The sequence below is a fragment of the Clinocottus analis genome, unplaced genomic scaffold (assembly GCF_023055335.1).
Source record: "Clinocottus analis isolate CAN_PGR_092001 unplaced genomic scaffold, fCliAna1.0.p SCAF_14, whole genome shotgun sequence".
Taxonomy (NCBI): domain Eukaryota; kingdom Metazoa; phylum Chordata; class Actinopteri; order Perciformes; family Cottidae; genus Clinocottus; species Clinocottus analis.
Genome location: NW_027175865.1, coordinates 7,823,853 through 7,845,465, shown reverse-complemented (window position 1 = coordinate 7,845,465; position 21,613 = coordinate 7,823,853). Strand labels below are relative to the sequence as shown.

The 21,613-nt window shown below is 44.6% G+C and overlaps 1 protein-coding gene across 3 annotated transcripts in view; it reads right to left on the bottom strand.

The window, feature by feature from the left end:
* Positions 1–19,968, bottom strand: part of jarid2b (jumonji and AT-rich interaction domain containing 2b) — a 100,734-nt gene extending 80,766 nt beyond the window's left edge. For all 3 annotated transcript variants that reach the window (XM_068575726.1, XM_068575727.1, XM_068575728.1), the window contains exon 1: positions 19,442–19,968. In XM_068575726.1, coding sequence (XP_068431827.1) covers positions 19,442–19,486 — 45 coding nt within the window. In that variant the 5' untranslated portion in view covers positions 19,487–19,968. The remainder of the gene's footprint in view (positions 1–19,441) is intronic.
* Positions 19,969–21,613: the final 1,645 nt, after the last annotated feature.

The following is a 21,613-nucleotide window of genomic DNA, read 5'->3' as shown; positions in this document are numbered from 1 at the left end:
GTCAGTGCATTTACGTGTGTGTGTGTGCGCCAACTGCACTCCCTCTTGTTTCCAAAACCTCCGTTTACCACCTAGGTCACATACGGCCTTTTGCCGGCAAAGTGAACGGCGATGGGAGACGATGGAAAGGAGCAATATGGCTGATCCTCCCGCTCGCACACACCTACGCACCGCTGTCACTCACTTTTTCTCACATACACAAACAGGAATTCGCTGGAATTACCATCTACAAGACGTAATGATGTGGCTTGCTATATAGACACAGCATGATGCCATTTCTCTTTTGTTACACACAGATAAGTGGGATCAAAGACAGTAGCAGCACACTGGGGCAAATGTCAGGTTTTGTTACTAACTACTGCCATAAAACAGTGTGACCCCGCACAGCGCGGCACGGTTAAAGTCACGTTGTGTGAAGCTAATTTACTGGTTCAGAACTGTGCAAGTGGGGTTCTAATCTAAAGCTACGTGGGATCTACTTTATGGCGAGCGCACATCCGGAGGGCTGAGTCGACCAAATGCAAAAGGTCGTGGATGGGACTACTTTTTGGAAACCCGGTGGTGACGTAAGAAAGATTTTCCCTCTCTCTAAGCGCTTGAAGTTTAAATGGTGTCAGAGGCTTTTCTTGCCATGTTGTGTCATAATGAAACTGCTCTGAAATCAGGTAGTCTTCCTGTCAGTGCAGCTGAGGAGGAGGAGAAGGAGGAGGTGGTGAAGGGGAAAGTGTAAAGACGGATGACTAAGATCAACACATTATCTAAAAATAATGTTTCATGCAAAAAGGAAAAAAGATACAGTGACTTTACCGCTCCTCTTGGAAACACATTCAGAGGCATGACCAAACCAAAAGGCGGCCAAGCAGGAGGCCCGTGCACTATCCGTGGGGAAACCCTGCGCATGTTTGTGTGCCATGCATCTCTCCTGCTGGTTTGAATAATTAACTTGGGGCCTCTTTATCCTCCGGGCTTATTCAGAGTTGCTGGACCGTTGACTCGCCCTTTTTAATTCCTCTGGGTTTTGGCACAAAAAAATTTTTTTAAACGAGGAGACGACACTGGCTCTTACGAGACTGTGCTTAAACGCACCACACACACTTTCTCCTTTTTCAGGTTGTGAAAGTTTGTGGTTTTCGCACAACCAAGTCATTTCAGAAAGAAAACAAAAAGAGAAAAGACTCCTCTGCGAGACGAAATGATGCACAGCGTCTCTGATCTGTTCCCAGTTACCCAAAACACGGGGATTTCTGCTAACGTGTATTTGTTTTTGAGTCTGAGTAAATGGTGTGTATGATGAGAAATTTGAATGAACAGGTGGGACACTAACAGGAAACCTCGTTGTGAGAAGAGTCACAACGTCCAGGTGTTTTTCATAACTTTCTATACGTTTACCTTTGAGCCGTGTTCAAAATCATACGAATGTTTACCAGATCTCGGACAGACACATCGACACAGAGGGTTTCAGGGTAGCCGACAGTCTGGTTTAACGTGATGGACACTGCCTTGTCAGTTTTCGCTCGCCTTATACAAACAGAACGCAACTGAAATCCATGAAAGTTAAAGAAAAAACTAACACTAGAGCCAACGTCCAGTCAAAGTTTTCCTCAGCTGAAGTTGCTTCAAGGAAGTGGGAGTAAAGGGCCTCAGCAAAACGCTTGCCTTTCCGAATCAATGTTTTATTGACGCAACTGGTAGCGAGCAGCAGCTTTTATTGTATTTGGCAGGCCATTGATCTGAACACGTGCTGATCTCTCCGCTCATCTATATTCATTTGGACGCTGAAGGCTTCTTAAAGAGACCGAGGGAGAAAGGGCGCTCATGGTCAAGTACAGACGGACACTCACTAATGACAACGATAAAAAAAAGAGGGACCCTTCCTAATGTGTTCAAAATTGCACAAGTGAGCGCTCCATATTCACAGTCTGTGTGTTAACGTTTAACAGCATGCTGTTAACTTTACGTGTGAGTTCAATCCACCAACACATCTGCAAAGAGATCACAACATCAGTTAGTTCCTCAGGAAGATTTTTCCAGGTTGAGACGGATGCTTGATGTGCATTTTGAACCATATTTTTATACATCTATATGAAACAAATAAAGCCAGTGCATTGTGTGTGGTTGCTTGCATATATATATATATATATATATATATATATATATATATATATATATATATATATATATATATATATATATATATATATATATATATATACACATACATACATATACATACATACATACATACATACATACATACATATATATATATATACACACACACACACACACACACACACACACACACACACACACACATACACACATACATATACATTTTGTTCTCTGCTAAATATGCAAACATGCAGCTCTTGCGTGGTGTACAACATACCCAAGGACATAGCTCAGCAGCCATTAAGGAGCAATCTCCAGCTCTGGTTTCACTTCCCATTAGCCACTCAGAGCCATGACAATACCCAGGGGGGGAGACAGTGCAGGCCTGGCTTTTCCGTCTCTACCAAGCTCTCACATTAGTCACTTCTTTCTCTCAATATATATATATATATATATATATATATATATATATATATATATATATATATATATATATATATATATATATATATATATATCCATCCAATTAAATATAATCTCCTCCTGTATCAGAGGGAAGACTGTGTGAAGAGAGGCAGTCAACCTCCATCAGACACAGAGATCCTGTTTGGTCCATGCTGTGTGTAGAGTACTACATGTTGCTTCAAGTGTGTACAGAGTGTATCGCGTCCCAACCCAAAACAAAACCATGACCATAGTTATGTAGAAAGTACTTTAAAAAATGAGATCATGAAAAGTACTATGGAAATTAAATGCTGCACGTTTGGAATATTGTAATGTAAATGGACTACGTTGATAATATCCTTGCCCACGTTTAAGTCAGTCTCACCTTACCCCTGCCCCGAGTCCCTGCCCCTCTTCCCCCACCTCCGGTCCCAGATTACCCATCAATCCCATTTCATTCCACTGGCTAACACAGCCCACCAATCAGACGGCAGGAAGGGGAGAAATATGATAGTGGATTGGCTCATGCGGGTGGAAAGGGGTGGAGCCACTCAGTCATCCCCTAACAACAGCAGCATGCTGTGAAATGAGTGAGCATGAGAGACCGAGAGGATTCATTGGTCCAATTTCACCGAGGTCTCGCGTTTAGTTCTTCCTCTCCACTTCTTTACTTGCTTCTCGTGCCAGAGGCCTTCTGTCGTTCTCTGACTCCTTCGTGCACACCTGTTCCGTCTCAAAGAGTGCTCCCCCCTCTCCCCGAGTCCACAGCCACCCTTCCTCCTCCTCCTCCTCCTCCTCCCTGCTCGCATGGCTGTCAGTCTGCATACGGCTGCTGACTTGGTTGCTTGCAGCGACATTGAACAGAGCTCTGCCGGGGCTTCGACCATCGCCAAACACACACACACACACACACACACACACACACACACACACACGCTGCTGTGGAGGCCGGGGGAGATCAGGCTCGTTCCTGGCAGAATGAAGCAAATTACACACACTGTGCTACACATGCCCACACACACACACACATATACACACACACACACACACACACACACACACACACACACACACAAGTGCATATGCGCACACGTGTATGCACTTGCACACACAAGCCGCTCAGCTCGGGTTGAACGGGGTCTCTGTGCTGACCTACTTCTTTACTGTCATTCAGCGACAAACACTGGGCACACTCGCACTCAATGGAAACACTGCAATACAGACTGCTGTTCACATGATGTAAATGTTTAGGACCAAGACCCCCCCCCCCCTTCCTATATTTACTATGGTGAGGAGATGACAACAAAAGGAGGCCTGTGTTTTGTAGACTCAAGGTGTTAACAACCAGCGACATCCTCAAGCAGCCATCTTGTTTGTGTGTGTGTGAGAATAAGAGCATGAGTCAAAATGAGAAGCAGAAATTATGTGTTGAGGTGGGTTATTATTATGATCACACATGCAGCCTTTTAAACTTGCAGGTATTCAGTATGGATGAGATCAGTTTTGGCATTTTGTAAGACTTTAATTCTGTCCAGTGAGCCTCTCATGACAGTGAGAGATCCTCTTTTTGTCTTGTTTGTTCAAAAGTGATAGAGGGCTGTAGCTGTTCGAATGCCTCCTCCCCATCTCTGGAATGATATCAAGCACAAAGCGCTTCAAGCATCAACAACCCTGCCTTGGCCTCGGTCAGGGACACTTGTTTGTTTATAGGTTATTTCCAACACCTGAAAACTGAATTATAATTCTCATGTTGTAAACAGTCTTTTAGCCAAGGCAACTTCCATTCAGTCAGGATGAGCAACTCTGGACAACTGGGTTGCATTCAGTGAATACCGACACTGTAGTCACTGGAATGCATTTGTCGCGTTTTGATCAACAATCTAGTTCGTCACATATTAAAATGATTTGTGCATTCCCATTTGCAAAAATGGTGGGTGGTAGCAATCAAACCACTCCATTCTTGGTCAAGTTTCCAAGCGAGCTGAGTCGTGACTAGATGGCAGAGTTAAAACACTGCATTGACCGATTGGCCAGAGAGAATCGTCACCAGCACTGTTTAGTTACGCGACCGAGAAAGAATGACAACTCGCAAACTCTCCAGTAAGTTGTACACAAGAGATCCTCCGATCCTGGTTGCCATCGAACTGATTCAGTGAGTGTCCCGTTGAAGATGTAAACAGCTAATGGCCATCTCTAGAACTGAACTTCTGCTATACACATATATCTCATCACCAACGTAACCCACTGGACACTAGTCTCAAATTTCAAATGCAGCCTTGAGTTTCATACTCTGTGATCATGAGACATTTGGGTTGACCTTCTGCATTAGACGCAAGTCAAAAATACAGAAAATCAGGTGGTTTCCAGACAGAAAGTGATATTTAAGTCTCTGGCTTAATCAAGGCAGTATAGCGTTACCATGCAGCTGTGCTATATTTCTTTGGAATTGCCACGGTCATTGATGCATAGCTGGTTGGTGTTAACAGTTTCTGCCATAACACCTGCAGCGTAAACAGGTGACCATTAGAGAGAAGGAGAGGTGATTCCCAGACACACGAAGGCCTTATCACAGACCTGCAACCTTTGCTCTCACACATGCGCGCGCACACAAGCATGTGCCCATTGTCAGGGGGTCTCATGAGCGTTCCCCCCCCCACCCCCCCGCCCGCCCGCCCGCCCTGCTCTTTCAGCCTTGACAATAGCGGCATTGATCTACCAGCTACCTACCAGCTACAGAGATATGAAAGGCGAGATAGAAGGAAAAAAAGGGACAAAGACAGATCGAAGGAAAAGGGCATTGCAGCCCTTCGACGGATATCCGTTCGCCTCCTTGCCATGCAGAACATGTTTCCCAGTAAGGAAAGTCTTGTGACTTAATGAGACAATAAAAATAAACAGCCCACCCCTGAAAGAAGTGAGATGAACAGAGAAGAGAAAGCTATAACGCGATAACCTTGCATTGGTTATCAATCATCTACTCAGTCAGCTGCTGATGGGTCAGGTTGGGCACGCTCAGAATAGTCTGCCAGTGAGTGACAGCTGCCTTCATAAATCAATCCAGTTGACAACTTATTCATACATCAACCCCCTCGTTTATGGAAATCAGATGCAAACTTGCTGTCGAGCACTAGACACATTTACAAGGGATTATCCAATTCCCCCGCAAGATTATTTGGGGGTCTTGAAGTGCGGAAGAGAGAAAAAAAAGAAGGATATTTCTTTATGGCAAGCTTTTCGCTAACGATGGGAGCCAACGATAAAACTGTGCGAGACTGGAGATCTGCAATTTAAACACATCCAGACATTGCCTAGTAGAGAAGTACAAAGATGGAATAGAAGTTAAAAGAAGCCGACATTGAAATGTGTGCATGAAGATTAAAAAAAAAAAAAAAATCCTTTTTTACTGGATTTAAACGTCCTTATGATCTTGTAACCACAGACACATTAGGAATTCTGGGCCTCATGAATCCGAGGTTGAAACAATAAATATCCCATCCCTGTCATGTTACAGGGCCCCTTTGCAGCTCCGGTCCCCTGAATCGATCAGCCCCCCCCCCCCCCCTCGCTCGCTCCCCACATACGGTGCCCCTGTGACACAAGTGAAGGCGTAATCAATGGGATTTAGCAAATGCTACAGATGCAATAACAAGGCAAGTGAATGAAAGACTTAAAGCTGTCTGCGAGTGTTTAGTATGTATGGTTTGTGTGGATGATTGATAGATTGGTTCAGTGGCGTGATGTGATCCTCATGACACGTGGAGAGTATGCACAGTTCACAGGAACTTGACAAAGAAAAAATTGAATAAAAATTGAGGCAAAGGGGGCTTTGTGTGAAACCAAATGGAGGTAATGGAGCACACAAGCAGCTTTGTTTCCCATGATACCAGCTTAGCCACCAGCTCCACTCAAGATGATAGGTTACGTGGCTCAAGTCATATTTATTTAGGGTCAACACGTTTGACTACAGTAATCACCTCAACAACCTCTTGTCTTTTCCACAATGAGTTCTGTGTCATCCTTAAAAAACAAGCCCCTGACTTGTCACATTGAACTACACTAATTCAATGTAATGAGGCACCAAACAATTCTCTTGCTCCAGTTCCAACAACACAGATCAGGAGAAATGGCATGTCATGTAAGCCGAAGTCGACACCGAGATTAAAAATTCAATATAGGCCAAGTCGCTCAATATCACGACCATCATATTTCAGCCGGGCTAATCAAATTCACAAGCGTGACCTCTGGGGTATATTAAATGTGTATGTAACATGTGTCATCTCTCAAATGTTTCGCAGGCGAGATATCCATCTACACGAGTAAATACAGCGTAGAAGGTGAGCCAGCAGCAGTCGCGCTGGCTGCAAGGAATTTGCTCCGCCATAAAAATGAGCAGTGGAGGCTTTTCAGCATGCAGCTTGCCAGATCCACGGGAGGGAGACTAAATGATTATGTTACAACAACAGCACTCCAGCGCTCAGAAAACAACAATCAGGGTCTGGGTAGGATATTGCGGCCGAGTGAAATTAAAGGGGAGTGGGGGCGAGACAGGCTGAGGGGAGGGAGAGTGGGAGACGAATTTCATGGAGATCATCGGTGGCTGGGGGCTGCATGTGTGTCTATGTAACTGGCCTGCTCCGAAATTCATACATCCTCTTTATGAGTTGAAAGACGGAGGCGGCAAGAGAGAGAACAGCTTCTTCTATGTCCAAGCAGCTGTGACAGCCGGATCCTGTGCAGAATACATGACCCCGTCACTCAAACTCTATTTGGGCCTTTTCAACAAGCCGAAGTTCAAACCCAAAACGACAACACTTCCTCTCAACATACAGCGTTGCACCACTGGGGACGAAAGAAAAACTGTGCCAGAGCTGTGGCCCGTGAGGGGTTAACCGGCAACGGGCTGAGCCTGATGCAGATTGTCAGGGAGATAAGATTACCAGTTAGTGTGGTGGTTGATGGAAGCCACCACAGCCCTCCACTGACGGTTGACAGGAAAGGCAGGAAGAGGACCTGACCGCGGTCGCACCGGTGCCCCTTTCAGACCGCCAGAGTGTCGCCGCTTCAACCCGTCTTCATGGCGATAGCGCATCATCCAAACTAGAGGTTTGTCAATTTCTCCGTTCTAAGATGCATCGCGATACGGACGTGAACGACTCTGAACTGATGCAGTGACCAACCCCAGCACGCTTGTAATACACGCCAGAAGAACTTATATTGTGTGTTTTAAGGTTTACGTACACTGTACGTGGCTCACACAGAAACTACCATTGAACATATGCAGCTTTTTAGGCCATGCACCGATATATTAAAAGCACTTTCGAAATAAAAAGGGATTCAGATTTATCGGACTGCTTGTATTAGTTCCTGAAAAAGAAGCCGTGTTCAGTACTTTAGAAAATGCAGCATACATTGAGAATCTTTGACAGGTGAATTGTAATGGAATTGAAACCTGATTCGATCAATTCAAACCGGCCTCGCAGCCTTCCAGCCTGTAATAAACACCAGGTTTGAATAAGAAATGACAATTCAATATTACAGGTGTTTAAATGACATTTAAGTAAATGCTCGACTTGAGCAGAGTGTTGCAGATCAGTCGAGAAATTAACCTGAGACATAAGATCTATACACGCGCGTTCTTATCTCCAGGAGGAAAATGGTAAAAGACAGACAAAGCATCAACAACAGCAAAATGGGTCTTTTCAGGTCCAATTTCCCAACGATCCTGGCCGGAGACATTTTAATCTAGCTTTACACTGCCACGTGGCGAAAGCCAAACAGCTGTTCCACAATATACACAGACCATTTGTGAATACAATAGTGAAATATGTGAGATTGAAAGGAGCTTGAAATGTTAGTCAGGAACCCAAACAATATTGAAACCAACACATAACTATAATTCACACCAAGTACACTTAATTCACAATGCAACACAACTGCTCATTTACAAGTCACCTAGACCTCATAGTGCTATATCCAAAGCCTATTTTCTCTGTATTCTGCTGTGTCCAACATCTTAAGCCTTTTTAAAGCCTCCGTGTGTGTGAGTGTGTGTGTGTTGCTGTATGGCTGCAGATTACAGTGTAGCCAGAGAACGCTATGAAACAAAGCCAGGGCTTAGGCAAGGGAGTTCCTCTGCGTGGGGAGTTGTAGTGTCGGCCCAGGAGTCCATTCCCTCGCACAACCGCTGGCACAAAAAAAGACAAGAGGCAATTAAGAAATGATTTTCACCTCACAGCTTGGGACAAAACCCTCGTACCTCACCCCACCCTTTGCTCCACTCGATCCACTATCGCACACAAAGGCAAAGTCTCCGAGGCCTAGGGGCCCCGGGGGAAGAGGAGAAGGGAGGGGCGGGGGGGGATTGACAGAATACACGGGACAGAAAGAGAAGGTGAGAGACGGCATGAAAAAAAAAGGGACTATTAGAACAGTGAGACAAAGTACAGCAGAAAGATTGTGTGCAACAGCAATGGCGCACGCAGTTTAGATGGAGGTGGAGTGGAAAGCAAACGGGTGTGAGAACGAGGTGAATAATGGCGTTGGTACAGTGGGGATGAAGAATGAAGGTGATGCATGAGGGGCGATTAGATGGCGTCAGTGTAGCTAGCAACCCACATGAGGGAGAGGGAGGGAGAGAGGGAGGCGCACACATGTGTATTGCAGACTCAATCACTAGTAATGGACCTCAAAGGAAGCCTGGATAGGAAGCGAAATAAATTAATTCATGTCAAATCACAGAGTTGAAAAGAGGTAGCTCAGCAAATGTCAACACCATATCAGCGTAAGCTGCATGGGCGAAGCGTAGTTACGTGACGCCAGAGATGTGTTATTTTGCCGTTGTGGGTTTGTTTCTGACTCACTGCTTATTCACCAGTCAGATCACTGTATGACTGGATGAATGCTGTCCGACTCAAGTGTTTCAGATAAATCTATCAAAGACATCCTCAGCATAAGAAAACGCATAAATGGAGTTGGCTATGCAGTGACTCGCACCGACACGCTGTGTCAAAGTTGCTCTAAATTAGTTATCAGTGATGTATCAATTTGTAAACCTCTGAGTCGAAGCTTGAGTTCATCACCCGGCATGAAGCCCATCCTGGTTATAGCCAATGCTTAAGGAGCAGTGTGGAGCATTAAGGGGGATCTTTTGGCTGAAATGGAAAATACTATTAATTAGGATGTTTTCTTTATTGTTTGCTCACCTAAAAATAAGAACTATTATGTTTTAGTTACCTTCGAATGAGGTTGGTACATCTCCATGAGAAGATGTCAATACAGCGTCTGCCTTCTGGCTACTACGACATTGACATACGTAGATCTATCCTGGATATGTCTTTTGTCATACTTGTGAGTGTGTTTTAGTTGTTATTCTGGGTGTGAATAAGATATATAATGAATAAATTAGAAACTTCTCCAACTCAAGAAAGAGCACAACATGAACCAAAACCAGACTTAAAAACAGTCATATACAACTGAATGGTTTGAGTAATATGAAGTTCTTCTCTCTATTCCCGGGACTGAATGATGGGTGCGTTTGTTGAAAATGAAAAAATGACTGATGATGGTAAAATAATGAATTGGTAAAAGCTTACCAGTTGTATTAAGACTTATGTAATTTACTGAACAGGACAACAAAAATAGCAAGAGCTGGGTAACACAAGAAAACCAGGTGAGTAATAAGGAGGAGTATTGGTAGAAAAGCACATCCCATATTCTCTGAAAGGGCTCTACAAATGGTTACCACAATAGTCGGGTGTTTATTCTCATTTCTCTTTTTCTTATCAGCTGTACTAGGAGGTTACAGGCAACGCATTAGTCTTTGGAAGAAATTTAAATATTTAAACTTTCTACAGAAAGAACCCACACAGCATACCAAAAGTTCTAGGTAAAATGCCCCCTCTCAGTTTCACTGTTTCTCACTTTATTCGTCTGACTCAATATCAAGTAACTTCCCAGAATGACGCCAGGAACCAGACACTGCAGCAACAAGCTAACTTTACGCTTCATATCGCTCCACAGACCCATGAGCTACCTCGCTAATGAAAACAGAAAGAGACAGAGTTTGACTTCATGTCAGTATGACAGTTTCCACACACACACACACACACACACACACACAGGGGAGTATACTCTCTCATCACCATAATAACTTCCTACTAGTTGTCTTAAGAAGTCTGTTTACCCAGAGTTAGTTTCAATTTCTTTCTTAACTGTGTCCTTCACACCTTCAATACTCATCCGAAAAGCGTGCAAGAGGCAGGCGTGAATCAACCAGTGGTTACCTCACATCCTATCCACGTTCTCAAACAATTAAATCTAAAAACAGCGTCAGCCTTTGTGTGATGCGCTTTTTCAGGAGCCGCATTCTGTATAGAGAGGAATTTCAACAGAGATCGGCAGAGAGGGCTTGCCGTCACTGTGGATATTCCACTTGAGACGGTGCCTAATTTGATTATTTGTATCCTCTTGGACTTCTTCTCCTTGACGATCACAGGTTGTGATTCCTCTCCCTCCCTCCATCCATCCCCCCTCAGGCCTTGTGATGTTTGATCCAGGGCCAGGGGAGGCTGGCCAGACATTCAGCCCAGACTCTGGCGCCCTTCCCTCAGTGTACCATGCACTCTAGCTCCCTGCTGTGAGGCCTGGAGGAAATCACGCAGCCAGGAGAATTATAAAAGCCCTCATCTATTGAGCAGAGGTTAAAGCAGGGGGAACAATACCTTTGACTCACACTCTGCTTCTCTCTGTGGAGAAACTTAAAAAGCACCTATTGCTCATGAAAAAAATAATCAATAGGCAAAAAAAAGAAAAGAAAATCAATACTGCTGCTCTGACTCTTGACAAGTCATACTCTGCTTTTCAGTTGTATGAATAGGAATAAGAACAGCCCTCTTCCTTGTTACCATAAAAATGTTTTGGTCACAGCAGCAAATGGACACCAACAGCTTTTGTAATACATTTTTGCAAAGGCATTAGAACAAGAACAAGATTTACCATGTGCAAAATGACAACCCCAGAGGGCCAGATTATGCCTGTGAATGCATGTTGGGGCTGTGTGTCTGGCAAGGTGGTGTTGGAGGGGGTTAATTCACACAGCTGTGTAAGATCAAACTGGAGAGAGGTTTCCAAAGTTTCTTTTGGCACACAAAAACAAAACAAAACGGATGGGAGACTGCGAGATGCCGACAGAGTGGGAGACCAAGAGAAAAAGAGCCTCAAAACCACCAACAGCCTAATTGTGCAGCTAAGCGGTCGGATCTTTCAAGCAAAGGATCATCGCGTGCAAACACATATACTCAGTCAAATTAAATGTAAAAAAAGAATAGAGTGCAAAGACAAGAGAACAGATCCTGCCGATTGTGGACCGGCGTCTCCTCTGCTACTGCGAGGCAATTTTACAGTTAGGCGAGGAGAAAATACCCCCGCATCTTCAGTCCCATCTCCAGCGCTATCCCACAGAAAGCGCCCGACGCCTCCTTCCCCTCTTTTGTAGCTGCGCTGAGCAATAGAGCGACTGAGTTGAGACGGAGGAGGTGAGAGAGATAGTGTGGAACAGCAGGGGAAAAATCCACTCAGTATTCTATTACAAGACAAGATGGGGGGGCGGCGGGGTGGGAGGGGGGAGTAATGCGTTTCTCATGGCAGTTGGTGGATGGGGGTGTAGGATGGACGCAAACAGAATGTGTATATATTGACCTGCGAATCAAATAAACCGTTTATTCAGCCTCTTACAGGCCTCAACCACCCACCATCGCTGCACCTCCTCATCCCTTCCGTTTTCGCACATGTGAGCCGACGCTGTAACCGGCACATCTGACAGCTGATACACACACACACACACAGCCTTCCACCGACCATGTTTAAGCATCAAGACATAATCTTGTCCGTCCTCCAAATACAGTTTGGCGGGCCGAATGGATACGAGTGAGGGCCAGATGCAGTTAACACCTTTTTCTTGGAACAAGTCATTTTCCTCCAAATCAGCCAAACCAACAAAATATCCAACTACTTTTCTGCCTCGAATCAATCAACTTTGTACAAAACCTCTTCACACCACGCCACCTTCACCACATCCACTGTTTTTATTGAGTTTTTATCTTTCAGCAAGGGCTGACATGAAGAGATTAGGCAGCAACAGTGGTCACCCAGCCACTTTGCTCCACTGGCTCATTACTCCCCTGGTTCAGGGATGGAGGAGGCAAGAGGGAGGAGGGGTTGCCATCCTGAATTAAGGCCTCCCTCGCAAGGGGACAAATGCTTGGTGAAAAGGGTTGCATTCAAGGGCTCTTTCACAGAAGGGAGGTCGCCGTTCCACAACTAGCCATGCATGTTGGAGAGACACCAAATGACTGTTGTGAAAGAGAGGGATAATGATTGTCAATTTTTTTTTTTTTTTTTTTTGATATCACAGGAAAATACCCTCATGAGAGATTAAATGAGAGAGCGATTTATCGGCCAAGGCAGCGCAGTGCCAAAGAGGACCTGAATAGAGTGGCCAGTGGCTTGTTGGCAGGAAGAAACCAACTGCTCCATCATAAAAAAGAGTGATTCATAGATTACTGCGCTTGGTAGGAGGCTCGTGAGGCCATAACCCATAACAAGAACATTTATGAATGTACACCGAATGGTAAAACGGAACACTGAAATCTTCCCAGAAAATGATATGTCAGCACATAACATTTTCAGAAGAAGACCATGGCAGGAAGCTTCAGGATGAACTAATCTCAGTACAGTCAAGACCCTTTATGATACAGAGTCTTACTGGCATAATCAGTGACAGTGAAACTATTATTCCCGGCAGAAAGAGATGGAGTAATGGAGGATCGATACCGACTGAGCCTCTGCTCTGTTGCTTCATCCCTCGAGGCTTAATTCACTGGATGTGTAAAGACGACGGTGTCACAATAGGGGATCAGATGGGATTGACCAGCGGATGAAAATGTAAGGAGTGTTTATTAAACTGATGTAGCTGTGATGAAGGGTGGGGAGAGGGAGAGCAGGGATTGGTCAGAAGATAGTCTGAGGGATGTGCATAATGGTCATTAAAAGCTAATGCCTGACTAAGCTACAATGACTGGGTGATTCAAAAATGGATGAAAAACAACCTAATGCCTCCTATTTCAGCTTACAGAGCTTAAAGGGAAGCCCAGGGCTAAGCTCCCATTTGAACTAGAAGCAAGGGGCTCCTGAAGATTTGTACGATTATTTTGTGGTTTTCTTTCTTAAAAACAGAAAAAATTAAATGTTTGCAGAAAGACAAACATGAAAACAACTCATTCATTTTTTTTTGTAATCTTCATTCTACTATTGCTGAATGTCCTTCATGGACCCCACAAAGCCTGCAAGGCCAAACCAAAGACAAAGCTAAAGTGTTGATTCAGCTTCATAGGGATCCTGAACGGATAAGCTGTGGCAACCTCTCTCGCTCTCTCTCTCTCTCTCTCTCACACTGACACACTCACACACACACACACACACACACTCACACACGGGGACTGACCAGCTGTCTCACTCCCCCCCTCCATCTCCATCCAAACCCACAGGAGCAGGAGGATATAAATCACTCGTGCACGGAGGGAACACACATGGCGACCACAACACACGCACACACACACACACACACGCACACACACACACCCTTGTGTCCAACTATTGGAGCATATGCTGTAAAACACACCTACACAGCCCTACGGGCACGCTGAGAGAAACAAAGAGTCACGCCCAGCGTTGTGCGATTGCTCCAATAAATGGCCTACTCTGCTGATAGCCACACGACACCTTGGTTTTAAGGTTGGCCATGAAACCGGTTGATCTCACCTACTGACTGCAAGTGTACACCCACGCGGCCTTTACCTGTGTGTATGTGTGTGTGTGTGTGCGCGCGCAGTTGCCAGAAAAGAGCCGGAGATTGTGCTCAATGCCAACAGCTGATAAGAGAAAAGGTCATCTTACATAACAGGAGTGTGTGCCGTCCGTGACATAATGCTGGAGAGAAGAAGAGAAAGACAGAGGCAGTAAAGAGTAAACGGGGAGCGATTGTCTGCATTTGTGTCAGAGAAAAAGAGCGGAGTGGTGATGCGTTTGGCCGCTGACTATCCATCGCCGGTCCAAATCGAAGCCGGCAGCTCAGAGAGAGCCTGTAATGATGCTGTAAACTCTCCGTTGGCAATGTAGACCTTTATCTAAAAAGGGGGGGGGACTTCTCTTCTCCTCATTTCAGCACAAACTAAATAAATAAATAAATAAGGTTGAATTAAATTAGACCGGGCCCGCCAATATCACGAATCAAGAATTTTTCTGGCAGTGCTTAGAGTCGGCAGGCCCTGCGAGAGCAGAGACGAGGCCAAGGGGACGTGAGGCCGGGCCCCGCACTGTGGGAAAAAACGCTTCCGCTCCGCTTTAAAACAGGGAGGGGCACGTGAACTGAGGCCTGGTGGCGTTTCATTACTTGACAGCTTTCAGCGAAAATTACTAATCTGTCACTGTGACGCCAAGAGGAATAAGGCCGCTAAACACATCCGATTAAGTGTTTTATTAACCATTATGTCAAGTATGTAGTATGCAATATGGTTTGTCCGCACAGAGTAACACAAAAACTCCTAGTTTGTTTCGCTTATTTTCCATCGTGTGTGAATTGCTGGCAATCTTCAAGGAGGACTTTTTATATACTTGGCAGTTAATTTTATGCCATGCTGTTACAGTTTGGCAACATAATCAAAATAGCCCTGCTTTGATTTCCCCCCATTGGTGAATAAAGAACAATGGAGCAGGGTGATGTTACTATCAAATTAAAACGTCTTATCCTCTGTTGCCTTTTGTTTAAGGCGATCCCCGCCACATCCTGCTGGTTTCAAACTTGATGCACTCATCACTTTACAGCCTGCGTGTCTAACCTGTCTCATCAAAGTGACGCTGATAAAAACGAAGCAGCACATATGGAAAGCACTTTTATCTTTTACTGTGGTGCTTTTCACAGGTGCCACGTGGAACGTTACCATAGTGAACGTAGTCAAATAAACAGCAATAAACTGTTGCTTGTGCCACAGTACACTTTGGTTTTGCCCCCGGTAGCCATAGTGACGGAGAGGTTGCAAAGTGAACCCTGCCATGTTGCACACGTGAGGAGAAGGGAGCTTATGAAAGAAGAATTTGCATTGAAACATAAGGTTAAATGAAGCGCATTGAGGCTCAGGCACGGTGAAAAAACAACCCTGTGACCCTCTCTTCATGGTCCGACATGAGGCCCACATTTCATTTGGACAGCCCAAAAACAGGAGAGCGAGACAGAGCGAGAGAGAGGGAGATAAAGAGAGGAAAAGGAGGAGAGGAGGGGGAGAGTCTGTGCCTTTGCACTCCCCACTCGGCTCCGCTCTCTATTTTTGTTTCCTCTTTTTGTGCACGCTCAACACACACACACTCGCAGTGCAATGGATTTCCAACTTGGCCCTCATCAGTTGTGCGCCTGATGAAACAAACACTGACAGCCTCTTTACATTTGTAAAGGCCCCTGCAGCAGCTGTGCTTGTCCCACACACACACACACGCACGCACACACAGACACACAGACACACACACACAGACACACACACACTCTCTATGCGTGCACACAAACACGCACTCACGCACACAGACAACCTTTGAATCGGAGGCCTAGCCCCAGCTGGGGCCTACAGGAAGAGCCGACTCTGCACAAAATGGCCCTGGCTGCACAAGGCTGCACTGCCGCGCTCTCCTGCTATTCTTGCTAACACACAGTCACAGACACACACACACACACAGTGTGTGTGTCATGTTTCGTTAGACAGAACAACACTGCCGTACATTAGTGCTTGCTACCCCAGTCATTATACAGCACCTACGCTCAACCCCTGGCTTTAAAAGCACCAACAAATGACAAAAATAAACATATAAAAATGGGAAATATGGTCATTTTAAATGGGAGAACACAGAGAAAGAAGACTTGCTTGCTCCTGCAGTGTCACGGCCTGACACCGCATCTTTGTGGGGAAAAAAAACCTGACGGGGCAGTTTGTCTTTTCTTTTAGGTTCTGTTTACATTGGCAACTATAAATTGGAGTGGAAATGGTAATTACCTTGTTTGCTTTTAATGAGGACTCAACCAATTTTTTTTCTATCATCTTATGATGGATTTTATTATCACTCGAAGATAGTGGGTGTTTGTTGGACGCAGAGGGTGGGGGCGGAGGGGTAACCACTCGCACTCATGTTTCAGGGGAAATGGTTAAGCCAAGCATGTATAATTGTCTTACGCTAATTATGAGAGGGGGAGGGAGGGTGGATCAGTCATGGCCAGGAGTCCTGTCTCAAAGCCTGGAGGGAGGCTCTGGGATCTGGACTCCTCCAGGTTGCTCTGGAAATGCACATATGTGAACCTTATTTAGTCCGGGCCAGACTTCATGCATCAACTGCAGCTGCCGAAAACATGTGACAGATGTGACACACGCAGACAGAGGACATGCATCCTGCAGTCGGTCACACACATAAACCTTTTCCACCCCACAACCCCAATAGACTAAATAGATAAAATAAAGAAAAGAAAAAAAGCCAATACAATTTTTAGAGTGTGACTTGGGGACTTTCAGTTAGTCATCTTTTCTAGTGCGCATCCCGTTTACTCATATCAGAGGGAGTCTTAAAGAGAAATAGACAAAAATCTAAAACGCTGTCTTATTACCAATACTCAACTCAGTAAGTTGCACATTGTGTTACTGGCAATGATGCGACGTAAAATACATGTTGCTCAAAAGAAGACATAAAGATGTGTTCATCATTTTGTACAGAGGTTTTTTGTCTTCCCTTCAATAAAAGAACAGTATACAGGGGACTGGGTTGTAGAAACTAATTCAATGTGGCGGATTAAAAGTGTTGGAAGTGATTAAAAGGAATTTTAGGGGATCCCCTATACATTAGTTCACACTTGTAGTTTTTCATGAGACAGACACCAAATGGACAATTGAAAAGTTAGAAGGATCTATTCAGACTGAGTTTTAATTGCTTACACATGGAATTTATTTAAATGTCCTATTAGGTGTGAAGAGAAAATCCAATTAAAATCGAAGCAAGAATCCACAGAAACAAACCCCTTTTAAATCCATTCTCATTGTTCCCTTGCTCCTTAACCTGTTGCTCAGCTTGGCCTTTTGCATCATTTTCTTTCTGCACAAAATAGATGTGACAAATGGTCCCGTTATAACATTAAAATCAGCCACAAACATTCTGCAGGGAGGGAGGGACACTTTTGAAGACACTCCACGTGTTGTTTGGATGGACATGGAGGGGGGGCAGTGGTTAGCTCTGCTGACTTCAGCTTCGGGGGGATTAGAAGATATAATATGCCTTCTGCCATTAAACGCAACAATGTGCCAGTAGGGTCTTGTGACGATAATTCACAGCAACAATCTACGAATACACAAAAGAAGTGGAACAAACTTTAAAAAAGACCAGAAACAGAGGGCCGGCCGGCGTGCAGGTCTTCATGAAAAACGGTACACGGTAACTTCATTCCCACGTTTCCAGGATTTAAAGTGTGTTGCATTCACGAAGGAGGGGACAAATGAGTGTTCACCTGACTAAATTAATCACGTATAACCTGGACTGTTTTTTTTATGCATTTTATTATTTTGCAGCCCCTACCCCAGAAATTCACCCGTGTTACTTGCAGAAAGAAAATGGTTGCTTCTTGGTATCGCTTCATACATGAGCCCCTGCAATGCGACTGAACGAAGCCGCTTTAGAAGATCGGATCACACGGGAAACATCGTGCTCAACCACCAGTCGGGCAATGTGCAGTTCAATGTGAATTTCTGCAGCAGAGGACGAGACCCGAGCGCCTGTAAACTAATCCCCCGTACTATCGCCAACATGGAGTTATTCCTCCACGGGCTGCTGCTGCAATATCTGTTCGTTAACAGAGGTCACGCGGAGACCCGCAGGATTACCGAGACCCGGGCGGACTCCAAGCGCATAGGAGGACTATATCGCGGCGGCGACCGCATAACAACACAACACAAGAGTGTCCTCGCGCCGTTTCAAGTGTTGTAAATTTAACGAATATGCTGAATCGCATGACCCCTCCCGCCCCCCGTCTCACTCACTCTTTATAGAGAAAATTAAAGAGCCACAACAGTCCGCGAAACATGTCGCTTTGCCAGCCCTTCAGCAGCTAAAACACACACACACACACACACACACACACACCGCTAGCGGACATTATCGCTCCCCCAACACAAACTCTGCACGTAAGCTTCGGCACGTGAAAATAAGGTTGTAAGTGTATATTGCTCAAGGTACAAAGCGGAGGTAAAAAAGGAAAAAGAAACCGCTCAGCATGGGACGAAATGGAAGCCGAAATAGCTGAGCCATGGCCGACAGGCTCGTCTTCACGGCTCTGAATGGGAAGAAATGGGGCGCGAACAAAAGCATTTTGTGAGAACAGTTCGCCAAGTCTTTTAATTCCCCAACCTTTCGTGGCTTTATCGCATAGCCGAGACTCACTGTGCACACCTCCTCTCTCTCAATCACGCGTTAAAACGAGTCGAAATGAGCGAAGCAATCCAAAGCACCCGATGTTCAAATAGCCTAAAACATGTCTGATGTCGAAGAAACGCTGCAACACAGACCTCGAATAAACATTGCTGTCTCTTTAAATAAAAAAACATGTAATTGTTAGCACGCTGATGTGACTTACAGGCGTTAGCATTAAATGATATGACCCAAATAGTACACTAGCTGCCCGGTGGTAACCTTCACAGTCCGCGATGAAAGTTTATGCATTTTCATCGTAAAGGAAGCAAGGCAAACTTGAATAGAGCGATTGCGTTTGCAAGCAATTCAGGCACAGATGTGTTTTTTTGTTTTTACTTACGTATTTCTTTTGAATGATATTCCTCTTAGGTCTTTCCTTGCTCATTATGCAATCCCAAAAAAATGTTTGGCTATAGAGAGAATGGCCACATGGATTTCTTTCTTTGACTCTCGCCTCTCTCGGAGCACCACCAAATGACGATTTAAATCCCCGGCTCTTGTAGGAAAAAGCTTGCTGGCTTTGCAGAATCCTCCTTCGGCGTTTCCCTTCGACTATTCGGTTATAAATCCCAAAATTCAAGGGTCGACGACGGACAGAGACGGACTGGACCCAAACTCGCTCGGGGATAACATAGTCAAAACAAATGCACAACAATAAGTTCCATTCGCCAAAACAGCTCGGCTTCTCGTCTCTGCGCACTCACTCCCGGCTCTTTTCAAATGCATGAATATACTTGAGGGGATGCCCACAAGTTACATCTTGTTTAAGGTGACGACACGACGAGAAATTAATAAATATAAATTAAAAACGAAACGTTAGGTGTCACGTCTTTCTTTTTGTTTTTGGAAGCTGGAGCCTGCGGTCGACGAGAGCTCTCCAGCGGCACTGCTCTACTGACTGAGATCAGCTCCTTTCTTCCTCAGCCTCAGCCTCTCAGCCTATCACATCCTCCTCCATTCAGCGGCAACTTCAAACTCCCAATGAGACGGCCCTCGGCACTTTGCACTGCCACATAGTTCTCTAGCATATTATTTTATGGACTCCTGTTGTGCTGGTGGTAATTGCTAATGGCAGTTTACAGTGATCTGGCAATAAACGAATATTAGTCGTGAGACTCTGTGTTTCTGCGGGATATCAGGGAGACACGCGTGGTCTCAGGTTCACGCTAAGTTTATACTTCCCCTACGGTAGAATTTTACATCTTAAAATTCCTGTGGGTATGATGTGTCTAAGTTGAGAACATAATATATATTTGTATTTCCTATCATGATGTCATGCGGAGCAGTCACTTGTTTTTGATACACTACATGTATGGTGTTATGGGTTGAGCAACGTCAGTCCCATTTTAAGGTAAAAGAGGAAGAAGAGGTTGATGGGCCAATGAAGTGGTTCCCAAATGTTCATGTAAATGTCAGCTCCCAACCCCCAATCTCCACATCACCCCCACAACCGAATGGTGGTTAACCATTAGGGTATTCATTTCATAGAATGCAGTGGTGCTTTTCAGGAACCCCTGTAGTTTGGGGGGTTTACTTAGATGTTAGTAGGCAGAGTCTCAACACTAGCAGTGGTAGGATGCTCAAAAAGGTTTTTAACCATTTGTTCTCCTAAGCAAATTGTCAACTAGATTGGTAATCAGATTAGGCTCTTCCCTCTGGAAACAAAGAGGGGAACACCCAGGGGTTTTGGCATCCCACTTTTTTAATCGCTGCCCTAAAATAAATTAGTCTAGACCTATAAATATGCTCAGTCACACACACTCCAGTCCTTTTTTCTGTAATTGGGGTTAATTCATCTGTAATAATTACATATTAGTAACCTATACCTCATAAACAAGACAATGTGTGGTTTGGAATCCCATTGAGTTGACTCCAACACATGTCTTTGATTTATGAATTTGAGTTTCACTCAGTTTTGTTTGAATAAAATCATATTTTTCTAAAGGTAAAGAGAAACAGATAATGGGAGTCTCAGCCTTATTTACTTATTTGAGTTAATAAAGTGGATGCAATTTTCATGTACCAATTTTCCCAAAAATGTACCAAGATCTTTTATCTGAGGAGAATATGAGTCGATTCATGCAGGTTTTTTCAGGTAACATTCACACTTTTGTCTTCTCCACTCTGCTATGACTGTTGCTGAGCTGGCTGGGTGTCCTCATCCCTCATAGAAGTGGGCTTGCTGTGTCATTATTCTAATATACTGAGTGGGACGGTTGCTCTGTATGAACCCTGGAGGTAGTCAAGAGTAGTGTGTGTGTGTGTGTGTGTGTGTGTGTGTGTGTGTGTGTGTGTGTGTGTGTGTGTGTGTGTGTGTGTGTGTGTGTGTGTGTGTGTGTAGTGTAGTGTAGGTGTGTGTGTGTGTGGTGTTACAAAAAGACAGAGATATAGTTCCCTTGAGATTAAAGATAGGACTTTAAGGGGAGCTGTAACTGTCGTTAACTGTACAGTATTTAAGTTTTTAACCATCGCTAGGCAGCTGTGACCAGGATTGGCTAACTAAAAGCTCCAC